We start from the raw sequence: 25719 nt of genomic DNA on the forward strand, positions 1-25719 counted from the left end.
AACTGGTGTTAGATAAACAAAATGTGGTATATCCAAACAATAAAATACTCTTTACTAATAAAAAGGAACAAAATACTGATGTATGATACAATATAGATGAACCACAAACACATACTAAGTGAGAGAAGCCAGATTTTTTAAAAAAATGCATATTGTATGACTTACTTTATATGAAATGTCTATAGAAGGCAAATTTATAGAAAGAAAGCAGATCAGTGGTTGCCTGGAGATGGAAATGCCCATAGAGATTAATGGCAAAGAACCCAGGCTAATTCTTTAAGATGATGAAAATGATCTTAAATTGCTGATGATTATACAACTCTATCAATTTACTTAAAACCATTCAGTTGTATACTTATAGTGGTTGAATTTTATGGTATATAAATTATACCTCGATAAAACTGTAAGAAAAATCTAATAAGAGAGGACATAAAAACATGCTATACATAACTTACACGTAAGAAAGAGCCAGGTGCTTCAGTACAGAAGAAAATGAAGACCAGAATATAGAAGACAGGGAATCCAGGGAAAGGGGATTAGAAAAATTGCAAGAATAAAGAGGTAGCTGGGGTAAACCTCATAGAGAAGGGAGTTAGTCAAGTCAATGTTCTGAAGAAGAATTTTCCAGATGAAGAGTGTGAACAAAGCTTTAAGGCAGGAGAATATCTCCAAATTTGAGGAACAGTGAAGTGGCTAGTGTGGCTAGGAGGAGAAGCAGATTAATAAGCAACAAACTCAGATAAATAATGCAACATAGAGACAATGTAGAGCCTTATTACCCATATAAAGTTTTTATTTTGAGAAAAAATAGAGGGTTTTTGACAGAGGAGTGACACAATCTGACATCCATGACTATAGGTGCTATGTTGAGAATAGATTTTAGACATGAAAGAAAGAAGAGCATTTAGGAGATTTTGATAATCCTAGCAGTAAATTATGATGGCTTGAACTAAGGGGATAAATGGAAGTTGTGGGAAATGATGAGGTTCCCTATGAAGCACGGGGAAAAGGGATTTGGGCATCAATTTTCTTTTCTTGAAAGTTAATTCCTATTTTTATAAAAATTACAAGAGAATGCATCAAAATGTTAACCATATTTCTCTCTGTTAAGTGGCATTATGGGTAATTTTGCATTTTTGCATTTATAAAATTACCAACCATGCACATGTGTTTTTCTAAAGCAAAAAAAAAAAAATTAATATCCAACTCATCAAAAAAGTTCATAATGCAAACCAATTTTGTTTTTTGCCAAATTTTTAAATCAACACCAAAATGGGTGCATGTACAAAGTCAACAGTGGTAAATGGTAATGTTTGCAATATGAAGAGTAGTTAAAGAAGCAACAGATGCTTCCTGAATAGAGTGATAAAATCACTTTCTTATGAACATGTGGTAGCATTATTACCCAAGTAACTTCCCTGACATTATATGACTCTCTTTAAAATATGCTTGGTTTCTAATTTTTTGAAATTGATAATAACTTCAGTTCCAGTCATAATAAAAATAGTTTATTGTATCAGTGAGAGAAGTGTAGCTTATATTAAGATAACAACCTCAAAATCTTAGAGATTAAACAATAAAGTGTATTTCTTATTTCACTACATGTCCAATACAGGTGGGTGAGGACATGATCTCTGCTAATTGCAGTCACTTAGCAACACAGGCTATTGAAGATTTCATTTTGACATAGTCTACCATGATGAAATATGTTTAATCATGAACTGGTTCTTAAAGCATCTGTACCAAATTATGCATATTATTTTTGTTCTCAGTACATTCGCCAGTACAAGTCATGTGATCATGTGACCACAAAAGGGTTGGGAAGTACAAGCATACCATGTACTCAAAACAGGTGGAAAAGTGGAATAGATGAACACCAGTTTTTTCCTCAAATTTGTTCTTTGGTTATAAACTGCTTGCTTAAAGAACTGAAGAGGACAAGATAGCACAAGTCAATTTATCTGTGACATAGGTCATATATAATTACCCAGAGTTTTAATCTGAGAGGGACTCATGACAGCAATTGTGTTAGCTCCTTGCAGGGATCTCTAAATTGGGCCACATATTCCATAGAGTATTACAAGATGTGAGGGTAAAGTAGAAAATATTAGGACTTCGTATTCATTTCTACATAAAAGAAATAAGAAAACTAAACTATACTAATATTTAACAGAAAGATTTACTATTACTTAATTTCAAAGTTGCTAGTATTTGATATTAAAAATCCTAATTTATCTTTGCATCAGATAGTCATATGACATGTATGGTAAGTCAAATACTGAGACAGATTGGGAATTTCAAAAAATGACTTAAAAGAAATGTTTTAATTCATTCATTTACTTTCAATATACTACAACATAATGCAGTTGAAGTTAAGTTGATTTAAGAATTGTTATAATCTAATTTTATCTATACTCACTCTCACAAAATAGACATAACGTCACAAGATGCCAACACAGACATTTGAGAATTGAAAATTGCAGGCCCTATCAAGAAGAAAATGACGGAGTGACACATCTTCTATTAGCACAATCTTGTCGTTGTCTGTGTACAATTGCTATCTAACGAAACTGCCAAAATCAGATTTAGGAAGATTATTTCATAACATGAAATTTATAAAGATTATTTCATATATAGAGTGATAGCCACAAATATTAATGAAAAACCTGCTCTATGAGTAGATTACATATAATGTATATTGGACCTTGATGAGGTATCTTCAATAGCTGTCATTCAAAACAAAAACTAAAATAAATTAATTAGAACCATTTGAATCACTGTGTCACACGCTAATCAGCCTTTTCCAAAACAATATTTGGCAATAAAAATATGTAATATTTTCAATAATATGACTTCCACTAAAAATAGATTAATAGTTAATATGTTTTATTCTCATTCATGTATGGCAGCTAAAAATATTGATCTCACGGAGGGAAGAGAGTAGAATGGTGGTTACCAAAGGCTAGAAAACATAGAGAGGAGAAAGGGGTGAAGTGAGGTTGGTTAATGGATACAAAAATACAGTTAAATAGAAGGAATGAAACCTAGTGTTCAGTAGCACAGTAGGGTGACTATAGTGAATCATAACTTATTGTCTATTTCAAAATAACAGTAAGAAAAATTTGGAATACTCTCAACACAAAGAAATGATCAATGTTTAAGGTGTACGGTATCCTAACTATCCTAATTTGATCACATTGTAAGCATGAATCAAAATATTAAGTGTACCCCATAAATATGTATAATTATTATATATTAATTTTAAAACTAGTTAATTGTTACAATAGAGTTAATAGCTTTTGTGAGAAAAATAGTGTATATTATTAACAAAAATTAAAATTGTATAAGATATCAATTTTATCTTTTTTATAATTGTATTACTATGTATGCTTTGGAATGAATATAAATATCAATAGAGAAATACACATATGGAAAGCTGCATCCTCTTTTTTTAAATTGATGAGGTTTTTGATCAAATAAAGTCCTGATCAATTAAGTAATGGATGGGGCATTCCAACCACAAGCATCCTCTGTGCCCAAACCAGATTTTTAATTGCCTAACTTGAAATATCCACTTGGCTGAGTAATATATATTTATATTTAATATGTCCAAAACAGAACTTTTGTTTTTCTCACTAAAACCTCATCTTCCCCTGGTCTTCATGACTCTTTCAAATACACAAACATTTACCCAGTGGTTAAAGTCAAAATCTTGAATTCATCCTTTAGTCTTTTTATGTTCTCACCTCAATTTCAAATCCATTGGAAAATCCTGACATTTCAGCCGGGCGCGGTGGCTCACACCTGTAATCCCAGCAGTTTGGGAGGCCAAGGTAGATGGATCCCCCCAGGTTAGGAGTTCAAGACCAGCCTGATCAATATAGTGAAACCCCGTCCCTACTAAAAATACAAAATAATAATTAGCCAGGCCTAGTGGCGGGCACCTGTAGTCCCAGCTAGTCGCAAGGCTGAGACAGGAGAATTGCTTGAATCCGGGAGGCAGAGGTTGCAGTGAGCTGAGATAGCGCCACTACACTCCAGCCTGTGTGATAGACAGACTCCATCTTAAAAAGAAAAAAGAAAAAGAAAAGAAAAAGAAAGTTCTGACATTTCTACCTCCAAAGCATCTCTTGAGCTGTTCCTTTCTCTTCACACTAAATCAAGGCACCATCACCTCTCCTCTAGATTATTGCAGTCTCCTAATATGTCATTCCACTTTTGCCTACCTATTGCCTGTTCTCCCCAAAGTAGCCAATGATCTTCCTCAAATGGCAAACAGGTCTTGTCAGTCTGCTGCCTCAAACTGGTCATTAGCATCTCATAAAACCCAAACTCCTTGAAATGCTCTTGCCCACTTCTTAAACTTCTTCTCATATGATCTTCTCCCTGCTTTATACATGCTTAAGGTACAGGGATATGTTTTCTCTTCCTCAAACAGACGAAGCTCCTTTTAGTCCTCAGAGGTCTGCACTGTCTGTTCACTCTGGAACACTCCAGAACCTAGATCTTTCCTTGGCTGATTCCTTCTCAATATTCAAGTCTCTGCTCCAAAATCATTTCTTCAGAGTGGCCTTCCCTGACCATATTATCTTACGGGTCCTACCTGTTTCCCAGCCCCACTGTGCACCACATTCAGTGTTACTCTAGCCTTCAAGGCCTACAAGGTCTGGGCCTGCCCATGCCTCAGTCTTTCTCCTACCAGCCTTCCCCCAAGTCCTTGCCTTCAGCACCACTTGGCTGCTCCTTGTTTCTTATTCAGACAAAGCAAGCTCTTCAGTAGTTTGCACTTGTTCTGTCCTCAGCAAGGAATTCTTCCAGATGTGGGCAAGGTTTATTTCCTCAGTTTATTCAGGTCCCTGCTCAAATTTCATCTCATCAGAAATAATCTGCCCTGGTTACCCCATCAAAAGATCACCTTTCACCTCACCTTGCTTTACTCTGCAGTCGGTGCTTCATGACACTTGTATATATACTAAATCTATCATTGGTTTGTCATTTGTCCCATTCACTAGAATATAAGCTCCAAGAGGGGAGGGCTTTACTTTTTTTCCCAACTATAATTCTAGACCCTTGACAATGCCTGATATTGCATTATTATAATGTATGTAAGCTATTCCATTCTAGGCTTGCTTAATGTTTTTCTATAAAACATGCTTCTATGAGCATTCTAATATAATCATTATTTTGCTTTTTGTAATTATATTTAAAATTAATTTCTAAAGGTTGGATGTTTATAAACATTTTTCTCTGTAGATACATATTACCCAGTTGCAACCTAGAAAGTCTGTAACTGTTTATACTTCACCAAGGGTGCCTTGGCTCCTTTTCACACATTCATGCCTACAATGACTTTTGTGAATCTTTTAATACCTGTGACCTGAAAGAGAAGTAATGATTTATTGTTTCATTGCATTTTTGATAGTAAATTTGAATTTTTTAATATTAGTGTGTTATGTGAACTGCCTTTTACATCTTTATATTCACTTTTCTTTATTGTTAGTAATTCCTTATACATTTAGGATATTTATAGTCTGTCTGCTCTATATTACGTAAATATTCCCCTAGTGTAGAGTTAGTCTTTCTTCCACATTTATGTATTTTGGGGTTTTTTTTTTTTTGGAATAAGGAAGTTTTTTATTTTATAAATTTAATTTTTTCACTTTTTAAAGTTTCAGTTTCACATTTTTATGTGGTTTCTTTAATTGGTTTCATTGTTATTGTTTTACTTTTACTATTTTTCTTCATATTTAATTTATGTTGGTGTATGCAGCAGTAGACAAATTCAAATCAGTTTTGTTTTAATTTTTGAAATAATTACCCAGTTTCTTTACAATATGCCAGCATTAAGGTAATAATAATAATAGTTACGATTTACTGGAAGATTACTCTGGGCCAGTCATTTTGCTAAATTCTTTATATACCATGGTTCAATTAATCTTCACATCCTACCTCAGGGTTATGATAAAACCCATTTTTCGTAACAGAGGACAAATGTTCAATGGTTTAAGTTGACCATGGAATCACCTCTCATTTATAACTTATCCAGGAGGCAGAGTCCTGAGTTTATAACCCACAATTCTGTGCTTCACATCAATAGGGCATAAATGCTTAACATCAATAGGGCTCTTAAAATAATAAATGCTTGAGCAACATGTTCTTGAGAAGAACATTCTCCCTATTACCACCATGGTTGTGAATAGGGAGTATTCAATCCAATACCAGAGAACCTCACATGATTTGACATCAGCCTTTTTCAAATTCCCTCAAACCTCCCATCCCCCAAAATGTGTCACAGAGTCACCATCACCACAGGATGGTTGGAACCTGGCTCCATTGCATGAACTGACACAAAAGGCAGAAAGAGGACAAATAATATGTTTCTTTGCACATAAAACAAAAAATAAAACCCCAAAATATTGGAAACAAATGCTTAGAAAATGATATACCAAAAGATAGTTGAAGTAGTAACGTTGTCTAACAAAATAGAACCTAAAGAAAAAAAAATCATCAAGGAAAAAGGATGATAATGTAGTAAAAAGATGTAACTCTCTAACACATGGAACAACTGAACCTCAAAAAAAAATCTGATGAAATAAAAGACAGAAATGAAGAGTGAACTAGATAGATGTACAACTGATAAAGTAAATGACAGACTAAGCATATGAAAACTAAGCAGGGAGAGAAATGATCTGAACAAAACAAATAAAAACTCAAGCTATTTGGCATATAAAGAGGGGTGTTATACCAAAAACAAATCATACTATTTTTGAGCACACAGGAAGTATTTCCAAAGTAGAACATGTTTCATACCACAAAGTAAAGGAAACCACAATCAATTCCAAAGAAAGATTATCCATCTCCAACAAAATACAATAAAATTATTAATTAAAAGCAAAAGGATAGCAAACAAAATCTTATCTGATCACTAAATAAGCAAAATTCATAGCTATTGGATTTAAAAAAAATACATTATAATTAGAACTGAGGAATAATGAAAATGCTACATGGCAAAATTTATAGGAAACAGTTTAAAAATACTTAGAGAAAAATTATAGATGTAAACACACTTATCAAGAGGCAAACAAGGTATTAAACATGGCTGCCGATTCAACATAGGAGGCTGGAAAAGGAGCAAGAGAGAAAACAAACAAACAAGAAAACAAATGAGACTGAATCAGAAATAATAAAAGATACAAGACATAGAGAGTATTAACAAAACCAAATTCTGGCTTCTTTCCAAAAATATTCCATGTTTAGTAGGTCATCCAGGAGCACTCTAACAAATTTTTAAGAAGATTGTTAAACTTATTTTTAGAAAATTATCTCAGAAAATAGAAATAACAAAATTTATGTAACTCATTTTCGGAAGCTAATGTTATCTTAAAATCTAAAATGAATAAGTCTATGGGCTCATTTTAATTATGATTAAATGTAAAAATCCTAAATATAATTCCTACATTGTATTTCAAAAAGTATATGGTTTATGAAAATATATATATTTATAAGAAAATATATGGATATTCATGTTATATATTTATATGAAAATATATATTCAAATATTATATATTTATATGAAAATATATATTTATATGAATATATATTCATACATTATATATTTATATGAATATATATTTATATATTTATATGAATATATATATTTATATATTTATATGAATATATATATTTATATATTTATATGAAAGGATCCTCCAACATTTGAAAAATCTTTAAAGTTAACTCACATAAACACACTAAAGAAAGTAAATCACATTATTATCTTAATCAATGATGGAATAGCATTGATTAAGTTCAATACCTATTTATTATGAAAACACCTAGAAAGCAAAGAATAGTTGGGAACTTCCTTAATTGAGTAAAGGTTAAACACCAAAATTTAGTACATAATATATTAACAAGAAACTTTAGATGATTTTCTTTATGACGAGGAAAAAGACAAAGATTTCCACTGTTGCTTGATATAATACTGAAGGCTCTAGTCTATAATAAAAAGGTAAGAAAAAACATTTGTGGTATGAAAGAGACACAACTTGATGTTTCTGATATTAATATCTATTTAAGAAAACCAGTGGAAAAAAATATAGACTGATAGAATTAACAAGGGAATTTATAAATATTACGAATCATATTGAACTGCACTTCTTCATTTTAGTGACAACCAATGGGAAAACAGACAAAATATGATCTCAATATAGTAATATATATACACACATGATATAAGTATGTGTGTGTGCATTCTAGGAACTAGCCTAGCATACATAAGAACTCTATAGAGACAATTTTTTAAACTGTGATAAATTACGTAGAAGATATTTTATTCTCTTTTTTAAATAAGAGATAAACTATGCTCATGGACGAAAATACTTTACTATTAAAAAATTGAAGTGATAATTAAAAACATTTCTATATTAGAAATCTCAGCTCAGGAGGCTTTCATTGAAAATTCTACTAAATATTTAAATAAGAAATAACACCAAAGTTACATAAAATCTTTAGGAAAATAACAAAACACTAACCAAGAAGTTCCATAAGTTCAACTAACTTGATAATAAAGCCTGGCTAGGATATTACAAAAAATCAAAACTATAAGCCAATATCATTCCCTAAAAGAGATACAAACATTCTAACAACAACAACAAAAAAAAATAGTAAGCCAAATTCAGTGAAATATGACCCAATTGGTTGTATTCCACAATTAAAAGCTTGTTTAACACTTTTTTAATGTAAAAAAACCCATGTGATTATCATAAAAGTTACAAAGAGAATATTTGATAAATGTCAAACATATATTCAAGTTTTTAAAACCTATTAGAAAACTAGAACTAATTTAACCTAAAACAAACATATTTAACGGCGAATTACTGAAAATTGCTCTCAGTGGTCATGAATGAAATACAGAGATCTTTTTTTTTATCATTACCTCTATTCAGTATTATACTAGAAGCAAAATCCATCAGTATTCACAGACAACACAAATGTACACATAACATATCCAAAATAAGTTAAAGATATATTCTTAAAATTTGATAAGTACAACAAAGAGAAAATGAATGATTTTAAAGATATCATTTAAAATGGCATGAAAAAATCAAATTACTAAGAATAAATCTGAAAAAAATACAAGATCTGCACAAAAATTATAAAATGTTATCGACAGAAATGAAATAGCCTTAAATAACTAGAAAGCTGTGCCAGATTAGTGGGGCAGAAGACTTAATTTAAAATGATGCCAATTTTCTCCAAACCAATGCACAGCTAATCAAAATTCCAGGAGGACTTTTGAGAAAGTTGATAAGTTAATTCTAAAATGTATGTGAAAATTCAAAGTGCCAAACTTAAAAGGGAATAATAAATCAAGAGAACTTATTCTAAAGTAGTAGTTATCAAATTTGACTGTGTGTAATAATCATCAGGAAGATTTTCAAAAACCTGATGGTGATGCCTTACCTTTTACACAATTAAATCTTTATCTCTTGAGGAGAAACCTAGGCATTTATATTTTAAAATCAATCCAGGTATTTTTAATGCACAACCAAGTTTCAGAACCATGGTTCTGTAGCATATTATTATATATAAACTAATAGAAAATATATATTAGATATTGCATATCCACATTACTTAAGACAGGAAAAAATTGATGTAAGGATAGCAGTAGATGAATAGAACAGCATAAAAGGGAAAAGACCCAGTCGTGTACGGACACTATTTCTGAGTAAGTTTAACAGAGTAAGATGATAGAAAAAAGGCAGCTTTTCAATAAATATCACTGCACCAATTGACTCTATAGAAGAGAAAAATAAATATTGCTCTCAACTTCAAACCATATACAAAAACATAAACCCAGGTAGACTGCAGATCTAAAAGTGAGGGTAAACAATAGGATTTCTAGAAGATAATAGATATTTTCATGAACTCAGGGTAAAGAAAAAAATTGTTGACAACACAGAAAAAGGAAAATACAAATTGACTACACTAACACTAAAGTGGAAAACTTTCATCCATTAAAAGACACAATTTTGAAAATAAAAGATGAAGCTATAGACTCAGAAAGTAATTTGCAACACAGAAAACTGACAAAGATTGAGTGTCCCAAATATATATATACACATAAACTTCATCAAATCAATAACAAAAATGTATAAAATTCAACAGAAAAATGAGCAAGAGATATAAACCACCTCTGCAAAAAAGAGTATCTCCAAAAATCCGAGAAATATATGAAAAGGTGCTCAATCTTATTAGTCATCTGGGAGATGAAAACTAAAACCATGAGCTACCCCTATACTCTTGCCAGAATGACTAAAATTAAGAAGACGGTAACGTCGTGTTACTAAGCAAATGAGTTAATCGGAACACACATATACTGCTTTTAGGAAAGTAAATTGGATTACTTAAGAAACTTGTTTTTCATTACCTTCCAAGGCTGAATGTACACATACAATATGACATAGCAATCCCACTTACTTTTATGCCCTATTTAATACATATACATGTAGGCGCACATGTACAAGAATTTTCATGACAAAATTACTGGAAACTCCAAGCCAGAAATAATCCAAATGCCTATAAGCAGTAGAATTAATATATAAATTGTAGTATATTCATCCAACGGAATAACATACATACTGAAAATGAATGAACTATATAAAACAGCATGGATTAGTTTCACAAATACAATGTTAAATAGATATACCAACCAGAAAAGAATACATACTGTAATTTTCCATTTGACAAAAGTCATGATGATGGTTACCCTTGAGGGAGATAGTAGATAATGACTGAGGAGGGAGATAGTAGATAATGACTGAGAAAGAGCACAGGATAGGGCTTCTGGAATACTTTGAATTTTCTATTTCTGGACCAGGGTGGTGGTTACATGAATGTGTTTACATTGTGAGAATGATCAAGGTATTTACTTTTTTTCCCCTCTTAATTGAAGTACAACATAGTAGTAAAATAATAAGGTATGAAGAAGACAGTCTGGACACACAGAAGGACATACTATGTTCTTTCTCAAAACAACATAAAATGTCAATTCCTTCCAACTTAATCTACCAAATCAATAAATCCAATAAAGATCCCATTTAGATTTCTTACAGAAACAATTGATTTAATGAAAAACTTATTTACAAAGTCATGAGATGTTATTTCACTTCAGTTAAAACGGCTTTTATCAAAAAGATAAAAAATAATGGATGTTGGAGAGGATGTGGAGAAAAGGGAACATTTATACCGGATGTTGGGAATGTAAATCAGTACAGTCACTATGAGAAACAGTGTGAAGTTTTCACACACAAAAAAAAAAAAAAAAAAAAAATAGAACTACACACAACTCAATAATCCCACTGCTGGGTATATTTCTAAAAGAAAAGACATCAGTATATTAAAGAGACATCTGTATTCACATGTTTTCACAATAGCCAAAACATGAAATCAACTGAAATGTCCATCAACAGATGAATAGACAAAGAAAATGTGGAATATTATTCAGCCATAAAAAAGAAGGAAATCCACTCATTTGTAGCAACATGGATAGAAGGACATCAGGTTAAGTGAAATAAGCCAGGCACGGAAAGACAAATATCACATGTTCTCATTCATTTGTGGGAGCTAAAAACAAACAAACAAACAAAAAAACTGCTCTCATGGAGACAGAGAGTAGAATGATGGCTACCAAGTGCTGGGAAGGGTAGTGGGAGGGGGATAGAGATGGGTTGGTTGATTAATCGGAACAAAAACAGTTAAAAGGAATAAGATCTAGTGTTTGATAGTACAATAAGGTGACTATAGCTAAAAATAATTTACTATATATTTTAAAATAACTAGAGTAGTAGAATTGGAATGTTCCTAACATGAAGAAATGGTAAATGTTTGAGGTGATGAGTAATATCCCCATTACTCTGACTTGATCATTATACACTGTATCAAAATATCACATGTATCCCATAAAAATGTATATATATTATGTATCTATAAAAACATTTTTAAAGTCTATGAATATCTAAGCCAATTTAGGAAAAAAGGATTGAAAACAGGGATTGGTCTATACATCATTTCTATATTAACACATATTCCAAGGCCATAGTTACAAAAATAGTGTGTTTGGGGGCAATTAAGAAAAAAATACACTAAAGGAATAGAAGAGATATATTAGAGACAGACTGATACAGAGGTGAACATATAATATGATTTAAAGGAGGCAACAATAATCGATGGCGGAAAGATTGTCAGCTTAGCAAATGGTACCTGGAAATCAGGTGAACTGTATAAAGAAAACTAAAATTTGATCCCTGTACAATTCATAGGTGTCCTCCAAATAGACTGAAAACTAAATGCAAAATATAAAATTGTAAAGTTGATTAAAAAAACAATATAGGAAAATATCTTTTTAAAGTAGACATAAAGACTTTTTAAATAAAGCCTAAAAAACACAAACCATGAGACAAAAAATGATTTGAGGCTGGCTTAGAAATAGAGACACTGAAAATATGATTACACATGGCAAAACATAGTCTGATTCCAAAAATCAACTTACAAATTAGTTAAATAAAATTGTATGCCAAGCTGGTAACAGCCCATATCAATTCATCACCTGCAAGTATGTGTGTGTGTGTGTGTGTGTGTGTGTGTGTGTGTGTGTGTGTGTGTGTCTGTATATATATATTTAAACTGGAGCTGACATGTTAATCTTTCTTTTACTTGGCAACATAATATGTAATACATTATTTTGTCTATGAACAGGAAAGGCCTGCCTACCAAAACTATTTTCCTGGTAGTTTTGTCTTGATCTGATTCTACAATTACTTCAATTGTACCACTCTTGAGGCCAGAAATACACCTACAAATTATTCATTGTATTCTGTGTATTCAAACTAACCATGTAAAGATTCTGGGTTGTATATTGGAGATTTTAATGTTCTTTTACCTGAATTAACATAGTAAGTTACACCAAAACTCACTATCTTATTCAATAAGTTAATTGAACTCTGAGCTTTCAACATCAATTTTTTAAAAATTATCTTGTAGCAATAATTTCTATACCTTCAAATTAAAATGTTCATTATTTAAGGAATTTGGAATTAGGCCACTACAGAGTGAGAAAAACATTGGTATAAGCAACATTTAGAAGCTAAAAGTTTGGGAAATACTTCTTCTGAAACACTGTGCCTTTGATAGTTGCTTTTGTTTTAGCAAGCTCAATTTTATTTTTTATATTGTAGAAACATAAATATTGATGACTAAATTTATTATTCTTGATTGCAACCAATTTCAAAGCAAACGCAGAAATAGTTCACCATTCAAGGCCTACAGAAAGCTCAAGAAGCTTCACTCAGTTTCTTATTTCTGTCTATCCCACAGTCCTGTCTAGTTTCTCCCCTCTCCAACACCATTGGCTTTTGACCATTCATTGGTCAGTTCATTACTTTCTCTCTTTTGTGATCGCCTTTCCTTTACCAGAACTCACATATTTGCTGTTAAAACTCCCCCCCTCCAATTTTCAAGAGTGTATACTTTACAAGAATGTTCTAGCTAGTAAAGGTATTGAAGAGTGCTTACCTTCAAAATAGATGCCTGCCTGGATTTCTAGAACCCTGGGTAGGGTCCTGGGGTCAAGAGAGTGGACAAATTCTTCCAGTGATAATGCCATTGCTATGCCTTGGGTAGTTTGTAGACCTGGTGCTCACAGAAACTTGTGGCTTCTGGGTGACACTTGTCTGCAATTACAGCCCCTGCTCACCATTTCTTCCTCAGGCAGGCAGGAATGTCACACTACAGCCAGCGTGGGGTGGAGTAGCTCTATATAGGGAGGACAGTGAGGAGGGAGGGAGGAGGCAGGAGACAAAAAATGTTACAGCTCTTTTTGTTCACATTGTGGCTTCATTTCCTTCTGACATTGAAGTTGAACAGGATGGGGGTGGGGTGAACAGACACTGCCCAAAAAATGAGACGTGCTAAGTAACTCATTCTGTCCGTTGTTAATCCAGGTGCGCATCTACTACGGCAGCAAAACTGAGGTCAGAGTTGCTTGTGACTTGCCCACCAACAAAGAACAGGAACATAGGACTAAAGTCTAATCTTAAAAATGGCACCATGTGAATTCATTATCTCTCTAGTTCATTTCTAAAGCTTGGCTTTGTGCCTTATTTGCATACTGTCAGTGCCTTTACATTAAAATTGGTAATAAAAGTGCTTTGTGTCAGCTCTTTTTAGAATTCTGATAGTATACTCTGGAGAGAGTATCGAAACCACTTTTTATTCTTCCACATTAAAAATTTTGCTGAATCTTAAAGGAGGGTAGGGTAGGGATAGAATATGCAAAGCGATACAGTAAGTTAACAAAGTATGTTAAAATGAGTTTTCTAATCTCTACACTATAGTAGAAAGTATTAAAATTACTTGTCAGGAAACCTGGGTTTTCTGGGTTTAGTTCTGCTTTTGATTTACAGGCTAACTTCAGCCTTGTCTTCTCTGATTTTCATTTGTTTTATTTACTAAATGGAAATGAAGTAGAAGAGTCCAATCAATTTTGTCATTTCTTCCAAGTTCACAATTCCACAATTCTGATCTTGTTGAAATTTAGGAGGAGAAATTACCAGCATCAAAGGAAGCAGGAGAAACCTCATGAACATCGATCTCTTCAAAATCCTGTTCCTCTCTATTTTTTGCATGTAACTGAAACAATATTTAGAATATGTACAATTAAAGGTGGTAGTTCCTAAGTCTCTTTAAGGTAAAGTCAAAGAATATTGGTTGAGGCTGGGTACAGTGGTTCATACCTGTAGTCTCAGCACTTTAGGAGGCTGAGGTAGGAGAATTGCTTGAGCCCAAGAGTTCAAAACCAGCCTGGGCAACATAGTGAGACTTTGTCTCTACAAAATATTTAAAAAATTAGCCAGGCATGGTGGCACATGCCTGTAGTCCTAGCTGTGAGGAGGATGAGGAAGGAGGATCACTTGAACCCAGGAGTTTGAGGCTACAGTGAGCTGTAAATATGCCACTATATTCCAGGCTAAATGACAGAGCAAGACCCTATCTCAAAAAAAAAAAAAAAGAATACTGGTTGGTATGTATACACTTGAAAGATGTCAGGAAGCTACACATTCTCTTTAGTAACTAAACTCCAGGCTCTTGTCTATAAACTGTTTTGGCCTTAGGCTGCAGAGAGCATAGCCAGATACAGAGGGTCAGGGGACATCTCAGTTCTACCATGGCCATCATGTAAATGACCTAGAAAGATAAATACTGCCTAGTTTTGATATGGAGCTTATAAAGCTGTTTCAACTCTTCATAATCGTATTTGACATTTTCAATAATCTGTCCAGCTTTATTTCTTTCTTTATAAAAGTAGAATGTACGATTGACCACATCAACAGGCTTACTATCGTTAGATTCAAATTCCTCACTTGCAACCTTTTTGTCCAAAAATTTCCTACCCTTGATCTGTCTGCCTTCCATACCCCTCCCCACAGTTTACTGCCTAGCAGTGTATTTCATGTGGATGAATATATGAAAGAGGCTTCTGTGGACTGCTCCTTAAAAATCATGAATCTGTTAGAATTGATACCACAATAAATTTCATTTGATATCTAATGCAAGCTGGATTTCACTTTTTTTTTTTTTTAATATTCCCAAGTCAAATTTCTATCCTACTAGCCAAACAGCCATTTCGTATCAGCAATCTCTTACAATTACCTAGGCTCCATCTGCTTCTGCTCTCGCAACAGATGACACTCCCTCTGTGATAATCATCTTCTTTGTATTCTCGATCTTAATTAATGACATTACTATTCTCTTAGTTTCCCAAGCCGGAAGGCTTAGAATCATGTGAGATGCCATTTTTTTTCTCTACCCATTAAGTCCATCAGGCCCTATAGATGACAATACTCAGTACCACTCACTCTGTCTTTGCTCTATATCCCCACTGCTACTGCTTTAGACCAAATCGTAATCACTTCTTACACTCAGGCAAAAAAATCCTGATTTGAGCAGCCAACGAGAATTACGAGAATTCAAAAAAAAAAAAAAAAAAAAAAAAACCAGACTGTATATAATAATTTACTATTTGAAAAAGGTAAAATTCCAACGCAGTGGGGAAGAATGTTTTCTTCAACAAACGGTTGTTAAATAATTGGGGGAAAATTTTTTCCTAACTTTCCATGCAGCAAAATTAAAGTTAGATAAATTTTAAAATTAAATTTAAATAAAAATAAACCAGAGGGGAAAAATAGGAAAATGGCTGGAAAAGGGTAAGAAAATAACTATTTTTGAGTACTAATTGAAGTCTTCAAGGAAAAAACTAATAATATATTTGAAAACTAATTTATGAAGTACTCCTGTAAATAAAAAAGGAGTTTGAACAAAATAGAAAAAAAAGCATATACTTCAAATAAACAACGGTTTAGGTGTGTAAAGGTCACTTATTAGTCAATATGCAAAATAAAAATATTCAAAGACTTCTACTTCTGGCTATGAGCTTGTATCTGAGCACGTTTCCTACTAAAGGCACCTGGAAGAGCTGTATACTTTTTAAAAAGCTGTTTTAAGAAACAAGAGAGCTGTCAGGGTGCAGAACATGAGAGGCCAAGATCCTGTAAAGCAGAGCAGAACCATTAGAGGAACTCCATATTTTGCACTTCTTTTCCCTCAAGGCTTTTATGAGTTAGTAATTGGCACCGAGAGAGTCTGAGAAGCAGAGCAAAAACTGGTGGCTCAGGAGGAGAGAACCTGAGTTGAGTTTTTGGCAGTTTCACACAGCAAAAGAGACCAAAATAAATTGGACTTTGGGACTTAGCAAGTCCTCCAGGCAAAGTCAGAGAAATGTGTTGCTTAGCACCACTTTTTCCCCTTAAAAAATTTTTGCCCATTGAAAGCACTACAGGGTTGATTGTGTGAGACACAAACAAGAGCATGATTGGTATGAAGTTGAAGAAGCCAAGGAATGCTTTCAGCAGTCTTGCAGAACTGGGAAGCCAGGGCCAGCCAAGGAGGAAGCAGTATAAGTAGGAGAATGCTTATGTTCTCCGTTGGGGCTCCTGAAGGCTGCTTCCTAAGAGAAAGGGTTGCCTATAAATAGAACAAGCTTTACAAAAACTGAAGCTTAGACTAAAATTAGCTCAATCCCTCATTGGATTAAAGTGGTCTGCCCCTATTCTCGCTGCCAGATAGAAGCAAATGTAAATCCTCCTGTTGAAGAAAAGCAGCCAGAACTTCTATAATATTTAAAAATACAACATCTATAATTAAGTATGAAATGAATAGAAATGCCAAAAGATAGGACAAAGAAAGACAGAGAGAAGGGAGACCACAGAGACAAACTCATGGGGTGATTCTGATATTGGAATTATTAGTCCTGCAATTTAAGATAATTTTGATAAACATGTTCAAAACTAGAAGACAAGAAAGAGAAAAGAACTGCCATCTATAGAAAGTATCAGATGAAAATTCTAGAGTTAAAAAATACAGTAACTGAAATTAAAAATTCAATAATTGGTTTTAACAGCAAATGGGACATACAGTAAGAGAGGATTGTTGAACTGGAAACGGGAGCATAGGAAAGATCTGCTCGCTCTCTCTCTCTTTCTCTCTCTCTCTCTCCAGAGAGATATTTCAGCCATAGTGGAAAGATCTTACATGTAAACTGAGTCCCAACATGAGAGGAGAAATAATAGTGGGAGAAGAAATATTTTAAGATATAATAGCTGAAGATCTTCCAAAGCTGAAAAGGCATCAATCCACAGATTCAAGACCTGCCAACACCACCAAGGAGGATAAATGCAAAAGAAGGCACACTAAGGAACATCATACTAAAAACGTTAAAAAGCCAAAGTCAAAGAGAATATCTTAAATGCACTCTGAAGAAAAGAAATCATCACTTTCAAAGGATCACCAATAAGATGATAGCTGACTTACTAACAAAAACCAATAAGGGTAGAAAACAGTGGAATAGCATCATTAAAATGCTGAAAGAAAACAACTACCAACTTGATATTCTAAATCCAGAGGAGCATGAAAGCAACAGCAAAATAAAGACATTTTCAGACAAACAAAAACTAAGAAAATTCATCACCAGTAAGCTCTCACTAAAAGCGATGCTATAAAGGGTGTTCTTCACGCGAAAGTAAAATGATCTCATATAGAAAGTCAAGACCACAGGAAGGAATGAAGAGGGTGAATATGTCAGTGAATTGAATATATTAAGTTCCCAAAACAATAATTAATGGCTTGTGGACTTCGGATATATTTGCACTATATATAATTCATGCAATATATTGTAAAACATAGCAGTAGTGCAAAAGCAAAACTGATAATGAAGTTAAAATGTTCTAAAGCACTAGACTTCTGGAGAAATTGCAAAAGTACTGTTTAATACCAGAGTTAAATGAATAAAAACACATGTAATTTCTAGGAAAGCCACTAAAATGTAGTAAGTGGATGATAAAATTAATCCAAAAAAGACGAGAAAGAAAAGAAAAAGAACCTCAAAATTGCTAGCAGATAGTATGATGGTATACATAAACTCAATTATACTCTTAAAATAATTGAAATGAACTAAATATACAAATAAAAAGTAAATAGTTTAATAGTTCAAGTAATAAACTAATGTTGGCAGATAACATTTAAACACATAAATTTACTTAAAATATACAATTTAATTACAAGTTTATAGAAAGTCTAAAGATGAAAAATGGAAAAATATATACCATAAAACATTAAGTAAAAGAAAGCTCGTGAAACTACATCAATGTTAGATAAATTAGATTTAAAGAAAAGGATTATAAAAGATAATAAGGTTATTTGTTTAATAATGAAAAGCTGACCAATTCTTGAAGAAAATTTACAGCTTTAAATAATATAGCTTCAAAATATCTAAAGCAAAATTAACCAAATGAATGGAATCAGAGTAAAAAACAACCTGACAGAAAAAGCAAATATTTAATTCATAAAATTCATACTGTTAGTAGTGCAATATTTAGTCACTCATATGTACTACAAACTGTTGCGATCGATCTTGAAATCAATTTGATGTAGCAATTTCACATTTAGATATAATCAGATACACACAAAGATTTATTTATACCATGAACTGAAGCATTTATTAGTTTAATGACCAAAAAAAGGAGGAGAAAAGAAAAGAAAATGCATTTCACATTACCCTAATAATTCAAACAGGGAAGTTCCTATTGAAAAAAAAATCTTGTCCTCACACCAGGCTTGCTACTACTTAATGCACCTTCTTAAAATTTCTGCTAAAGAATAGAGATGGACTTGACTATCAAATGATGATTAAGTTATGGTTAGCATCATTAGTGCCAATGATTTCTATCCCAAGAGAAGTATTGTTGAAAAGAAAAAGAAAAATGGCTCAAAGCAAACTTTACATAAGATACCAATTCCTTTGCTAAATTATCTATAGCTGCTTTCCTAAAAAGTAAGCAGAACTGGCTGAATGTCAAAAAAAAAAAAAAAAATCACAAGCAGAGAAATAAACTTCAACAGTAGAGGCTTAAAACTATATTATAATATCTGAGTGTAATGTAATATTTCTCTGAGTAAAGAATAAACCCTTATCTCCAAGTAGATATATCAGAAAAAGAAAAGAAAAAGAACGAAGAAAAAACGTTAGAGGTTATTCTACCTGGTATCTAAATCACTCATTCTCTGAAACTTTCTTTTCATTGTTTATTTCTAAAGAAGAAAAAAATAGGCTTATAGGAATCATTCCTGTGATTTTGGATTAACCAAAATGTGCCATTTATTGGTTCATCATTGAAAGGTTTACAGCATTTCTACCTACAGAATAAACTTGTTCTGGGGAAACATACAATATCATTAGGGCATTAGGCTCGGCTTTGTTTTTGCATGAGCAACATTTTGGGGAGATCCTGCTCTTGTGTGACACCTGGCAGCTCAAGATTTGTATCTCATAAATTCAAGTGCAATGGAAGAGACTACTTTCTCCTAGTCATACTGGGAAAAGTCCCAGGATAAGCTCTGATTGATCCAACTTGGCTCACAGGTATATGTCTCAGCCAATCATCATGACTAGAAAATGAAATACACTAATTTGTCATAATTTCAGGTTCATGGGCTCTACTTTGGATTTTATTAGGCAGTTATCTCAGCTAAATCACAAAAAGAGTTGGAAGAGGAAATATCTCAAAGAAAATAAGTGAGCTAATTACCCAAAAAAGAAGGAAAGGGTGTGTGATTAACGAACGAAATCATAGTACACCCACCATCAATGTTCCCAATGCCATAAATGGCTTCCATTTGAAATACCTTGATCACTATTCTTTTCTGTCTCCAACCATCTGTACATTCTTCTTTTTTTTTTTGACATGGAGTCTTGCTCTGGTGCCACATCCAGCTAATTTTTTTATATTTTTAGTAAATACAGGGTTTCATTCTTAATTTATAAGAATGAATATGAATGATTTTCATAACCTTGAAAAAAATAAAATCCTACAATAGCACAACAGTTTGTTTTGTCAAAATGCAACAGCCTATGAGCGTGTTCATTCATCACCACCTGGTTTTCAAAGAAGCTCCTGCCTCCCAGCACTTTTAGTTTCCTTTTGAATGAAATTCAATATAGGATTCATGTTTCTTCCCATGTCAGTTTATTTTTCTGATCATCCTTTTGTCTAAATTAATGTTTAATTGTTCTTTCAGTAAACCACTGAACTCTTCCTCTACACTCGTCATTATACAAGGCCCTGAGAATATAAATAAGCCCTTAGAGACATTACATTTTAGCCGACCATGCCCACAAGTTAAGAATCACAATCCAATGTATACTGTTCAGGAACTTCAAGAATTAGGAAGCAGTCCCCCCAGGAAGAGTGTTCCTCAGATGAATCTTAAAGGGTAAAAAGCAGTCAGGTAGATGAGCCTGCTCACCATGAGAAGACTTTACTCAAATGAGTGGATCTGTGTATTTTTTACACTAGGTTCTGCCTATTGCTTGGTGCCACGGAACAGGAGCACAGGTTGAAATATCTTGCAAAGTGCAATGTGAATGTTGGTGTTACCGTATGAATTCTGCCCTGACATTTTCCCTTGCTGTAGGACTCAACCTTTCCTCAGAACCATGAAATAAAAAATGAATCCCTTATATTCATAAGAGATTTTCTAGTTTTTCTCTTTAAATGGTGGAGGTCCTCTGATGTAACTCTAACATTTTCCTCTGACTTTTATACAGCATTTGTGAAAAACTTAACTGCAATATGCCTGTAGAAAGGGTATGCCCACTTTAACAGCTCTTTTCTCTCTCTTTTTTTTTTTTTTTTTTTTGCACGTTTGTTATCTCTTATAACCCAGAGAAACTTAAAGATGTCATTTGCGTTTTGATGTGATAACATTTTAGAACCTCACGGAAACAATTCGGTCCTGCATTATTAAAAATAGAGTTTAAAACATTTAAAATAGTTATCTATTATAAATTAAGCACTGATAAGTTGCCAAATGTTTACAAAAAATCAAGTTTTCCTCTTAGATTTCAGATCTAAAAATTAAATAATATATTAAGTATATATTATAAAAATAAAATACTAAAATATGAATTAAATACAAATTATCTAGTTTAGTAAATTCAACTTAGGATATGTATTTCTTTAATCATTTAGTTTATTGGGCAACAGACCATTTGCTTAACCTGACAAATGTATACATGAAACTGTGAGTTATAAATAACTTTTTTTTACCTGGTGCCACTAGACTGAGTCAGGGAAGTTACTAGGTGATATGGTTTGATTCTGTGTCCCCACCTAAATCTCACCTTGAACTTTAATAATACCCACATATCAAAGGTGGGACCAGGTAGAGACAGTTGAATCATGGGGGCAGTTTCATCATGCTGTTCTCGTGATAGTGAGTGAGTTCTCACAAGATCTGATGGTTTTATAAGGGGCTTCCCCCTTCACTTGGCACTCATTCTCCTTCCTGCTGCCATATGAAGAAAGACATGTTTGCTTTGCCTTCCACCATGATTGTAAGTTTCCCAAGGCTTCCTCAGTCCTGCAGAACTGTGAGTCAATTAAACCTCTTTCCTTTATAAATTACCCAGTCTTGGGTATCCTTATAGTGGCATGAGAACAGACTAATGCACTAGGTAATCAAAGCTTTGTAATATTAATGGCATATTTAACTGTCCCAGTCAAATGGATTATGGGGAAAAGTTACAGAGATGACAACAAAAACAAACACACAAACATTAAACAACAACTACACACACAAGGGAGAATGGTGATGGATGCAGGTTGGTCAGGATTCTTATTTCCAATGTGTTTTAAAAACCTGAAGAATCTACTTTGTTCACTTGATAGGTCAGCAATACATGGTTGAGGACATTTTGTTTCTCAAAAGTGCTCCTCTTTTACAAACTAAGATAAAGATACACAATATGCCTAAGATAATTTTCAAAGTTGGAAAAGTCATAGATCCAGTAACAGAAAAATCTGAGCAGGGACTATTACACTTACCGACAAAATTTAATATCTTGAGAAACTCTCAGTAAAAAAAAAAAAATAAAAAAAAATCTCAAAGGTATTGGAAAGGTAACAACAGAAGAGATTTATAGATTCACTTTATAGAAAAATAATAGCTTTAGCTTTCATTACTTTCTAGTGCATCTAATTTCCTTTTTTAAATATATAAACTAGCTAAGACTAAATTAAGTAAAAGGCTTGTTATAGATAATGATATTTTTATAAAGAATTATAGTCATAGTTCAGACTACCTTCTCAGTGTCTCTGTTTTCCAATTAAACTCTGAGAGCCTTGCAATAAGCCTCATCATTTTGTAAGCTCATTGTCTTAGAAGATGTATTTATTTCATTCTTAGGAATTACATATTTATCCTCAAGAATTTGTTATTAGGGAAGAAAATTCTTGCTATAAACAGTTACAATCTTATTACGTAAGTATTGTTTTCTGATAGCACATATTCAAAAGTAATTGAATATTTTTATCCATTCCCACAATGTTATTTCCAGAATAAAGCTGTCTGAATAGAGCAAGGAATTGGAGAATCTGTTTCTACTATCACCATGCCTTAGGGAAGATAATTAGATGACTGTACATTTGAAATGGAGTTTATAAAATACAGCAACCATAATTTTTTAAGATAATTATTTAATTTGAGAATAGGTTATAGAATCATAGAAAAGTTGCAGAGGTAGTACAGAGATTTCCTGTATACCCATACAAACAACTGTCGCCTTTGTTTTAACACTTTAGATTATGATGATGCATTTGTCACAACATAGAAGCCAATATTGAGATATTATTATTAGCTAAACTTCATACTTCACTAAAATTTTATTAGTTTTTTGCTAATGTCATTTTTCCTTTTTAGGATCCCATTCAGTATATCCCATTGCCTTTGGCCATTATGTCTCCCTAGGCTCTTGGGAGCTGTGGCAGTTTCTCAAACATTCCTTGTTTCTGATGACCTTGACAATTTGAGGGATACTGGTCAGGCATTTTGTAGAACGTGCCTCAATTTCAGTTTGTCTGATGTTTTTCTCATGGTTCACCTTGGGTTATGGGTTTGGGGAGGAAGACCACAGAGGTAAATTACAGTTCTCATTCTGTCATACCAAAGTTATAGACTCTCAACATAATTTATTACTGATAATGTTAACTTTATCTGACTAAGTTAGTGTTTACCAAGTTTCTCCACAGTATTTTTACCTTTCCCCTCTTTTCACACTGTTCTCCATGAAAGCAAGTCATTAAGTGTAGCCTACACTTACAGGGTAGGAACTTACACTGTAGCTCCTTGAGGGAGGAATATCTACATAAATAATTTGGAGAATTTTACAGGAGATTTTTCTGTCTTCTCCTTCACTTATGTATTTATTTAATCATGATTTTATTTATATCTGCATGGGTTCATGGATATATATTTTATACTTTAAGTTATAATCTAACACAACTTTTAAAACTTATTTTGTGCTCAAATTGTTTCAGCTTTGATCACTGTATACACACATAAAATATTTCTACATGTCTTCGTCTGTATTTATATAAGAATGTAAACATAAGTTCACACTGATATTGCCTACTCTAATCCAATACTTCATGGTTCAATTTAGCCTTCCTCCTTTGCTTATTTCTATCCTTCCACTCCAGTTGTGGGGTTTGGGAACCTCTGCCTACATTTCAAAGGATGTATGGAAATGCCTGGATGTTCAGGCAGAAGTTAACCGTGGAGGCAGAAGCCTTATGGAGAACCTTTGCTAGGGCAATGTAGAAGGGAAATGTGGGGTCGGAGCCCCCACACAGAGTTCCCACTGGGGCACTGCCTAGTGGAATTATAAGAAGGGGGCCATGGTCCTTCAGACCCCAGAATGGTAGATCCACTGATAGCTTGCACCACACACCTGGAAAAGCCACAGACACTCAATGGTAGCCGGTGAAAGCAGCCAGAAGATGGGCAGTACCCTGCAAAGCCAAGGGGCAGAGCTACCCAAGGCTATAGGAACCCACCTCTTGCGTCAGCATGACCTGGATGTGAGACATGGTGTCAAAGGAAATAATTTTGGAACTTTAAGGTTTAATGACTGCCTTATTGGATTTCAGACTTGCATGAGGTCTGTAACCCCTTTGTTTTGGCCAATTTCTCCCATTTAAAATAGGTGTATTTACCCAATGTTTCTACTCCCATTGTTTCTAGGAAGTAACTAAATTGCTTTAGATTTTACAGGCTCATAAGTGGAGGGAACTTGTCTTGTTTCAGATGGGGCTGAAATTGCCGTTGCAAAATTGTAACTGAGACAGTGAAAGAGATTTAACCAACTCTATCTTGCTTCTAACCTCCAAGCTGTCATTGTTCATTCCTGGGAATAGGCTGAGTTAACTTTGGGAGGAATTTTTGGAAGTCAATCTGCATCTTACTCAAGTTCTGAGTCACATACATAGGCTGAGATAATTGAAGAGCTGTGTAAGTTACCTTGTTATTTCCAAACTTCCATATTATCTTAGACCCAGGGATGCCTTGTATCCAGAATTGGTCTGAGAAGTGCCACCAGAAACCCAAACCTGTCTTTGAGAATTCTCAAACCTCTTAATCTGGAATATGACCTACTTCTATGGCCTAACTTAAATTATTAATACACATAATACACAACTGAAAAAATTTTTAAGGTGTTAAGCAAATAAAAGAGGAAAATCTATAATCTTCCTGTAAATATGACAGATTTTATATACCTGTTTGTATTTTATAATAGTGCCTGTAGGCCAAATGCTGTTTGTTTTGCCTTACAAAGTCCAACTGCTTTAATGTTGAAGTTAAAACCTCCAGATCTTAGCCTGAATTCCAATGCTTCTACCATGAATCTTCTTGTCTAAGCAAAGTGGATGACTTGCTCTTCCAGATCTGTATCCCTAATGCAGTGAGAAAAGATTGTTATTAATTACTTTTCTCAGGGGTCTGACTAGGATATTTTTCCATGCCTGAATGACATCAGTGGCCAAGTGAATGTAACGCTCTGCTGGCCAGATTAGGTCACAGGACCATTATGACATTGGACATGAAATGCTTAGACACAGAGCGGCGCATCAAGTAATTCCTCATAAAAGGGGAAATAGATACTGGATGGAAAAAAAAGTCTCTTATACTCATCGTTTAAGTTCTAGTTCCTTTACCTCCATGAAGCCTTTTCTAATCTTTATTTTCAAAATTCTCTCTTCTTTTTCA

General features: G+C 33.4%; 1 protein-coding gene across 4 annotated transcripts in view; it reads right to left on the reverse strand.

Moving 5' to 3' along the window:
• The window catches only part of THEMIS (thymocyte selection associated), a 226283-nt gene that overhangs the window by 195193 nt on the left and 5371 nt on the right, over nt 1–25719 (reverse strand). For all 4 annotated transcript variants that reach the window (XM_077999396.1, XM_077999395.1, XM_015137482.3 and 1 more), the window contains exon 2: nt 13576–13815. In XM_077999396.1, the coding sequence (XP_077855522.1) occupies nt 13576–13666 (91 nt within the window). In that variant the 5' untranslated portion in view covers nt 13667–13815. The remainder of the gene's footprint in view (nt 1–13575; nt 13816–25719) is intronic.

The sequence above is a fragment of the Macaca mulatta genome, chromosome 4 (assembly GCF_049350105.2).
Source record: "Macaca mulatta isolate MMU2019108-1 chromosome 4, T2T-MMU8v2.0, whole genome shotgun sequence".
In the NCBI taxonomy this organism is placed as follows: Eukaryota; Metazoa; Chordata; class Mammalia; order Primates; family Cercopithecidae; genus Macaca; species Macaca mulatta.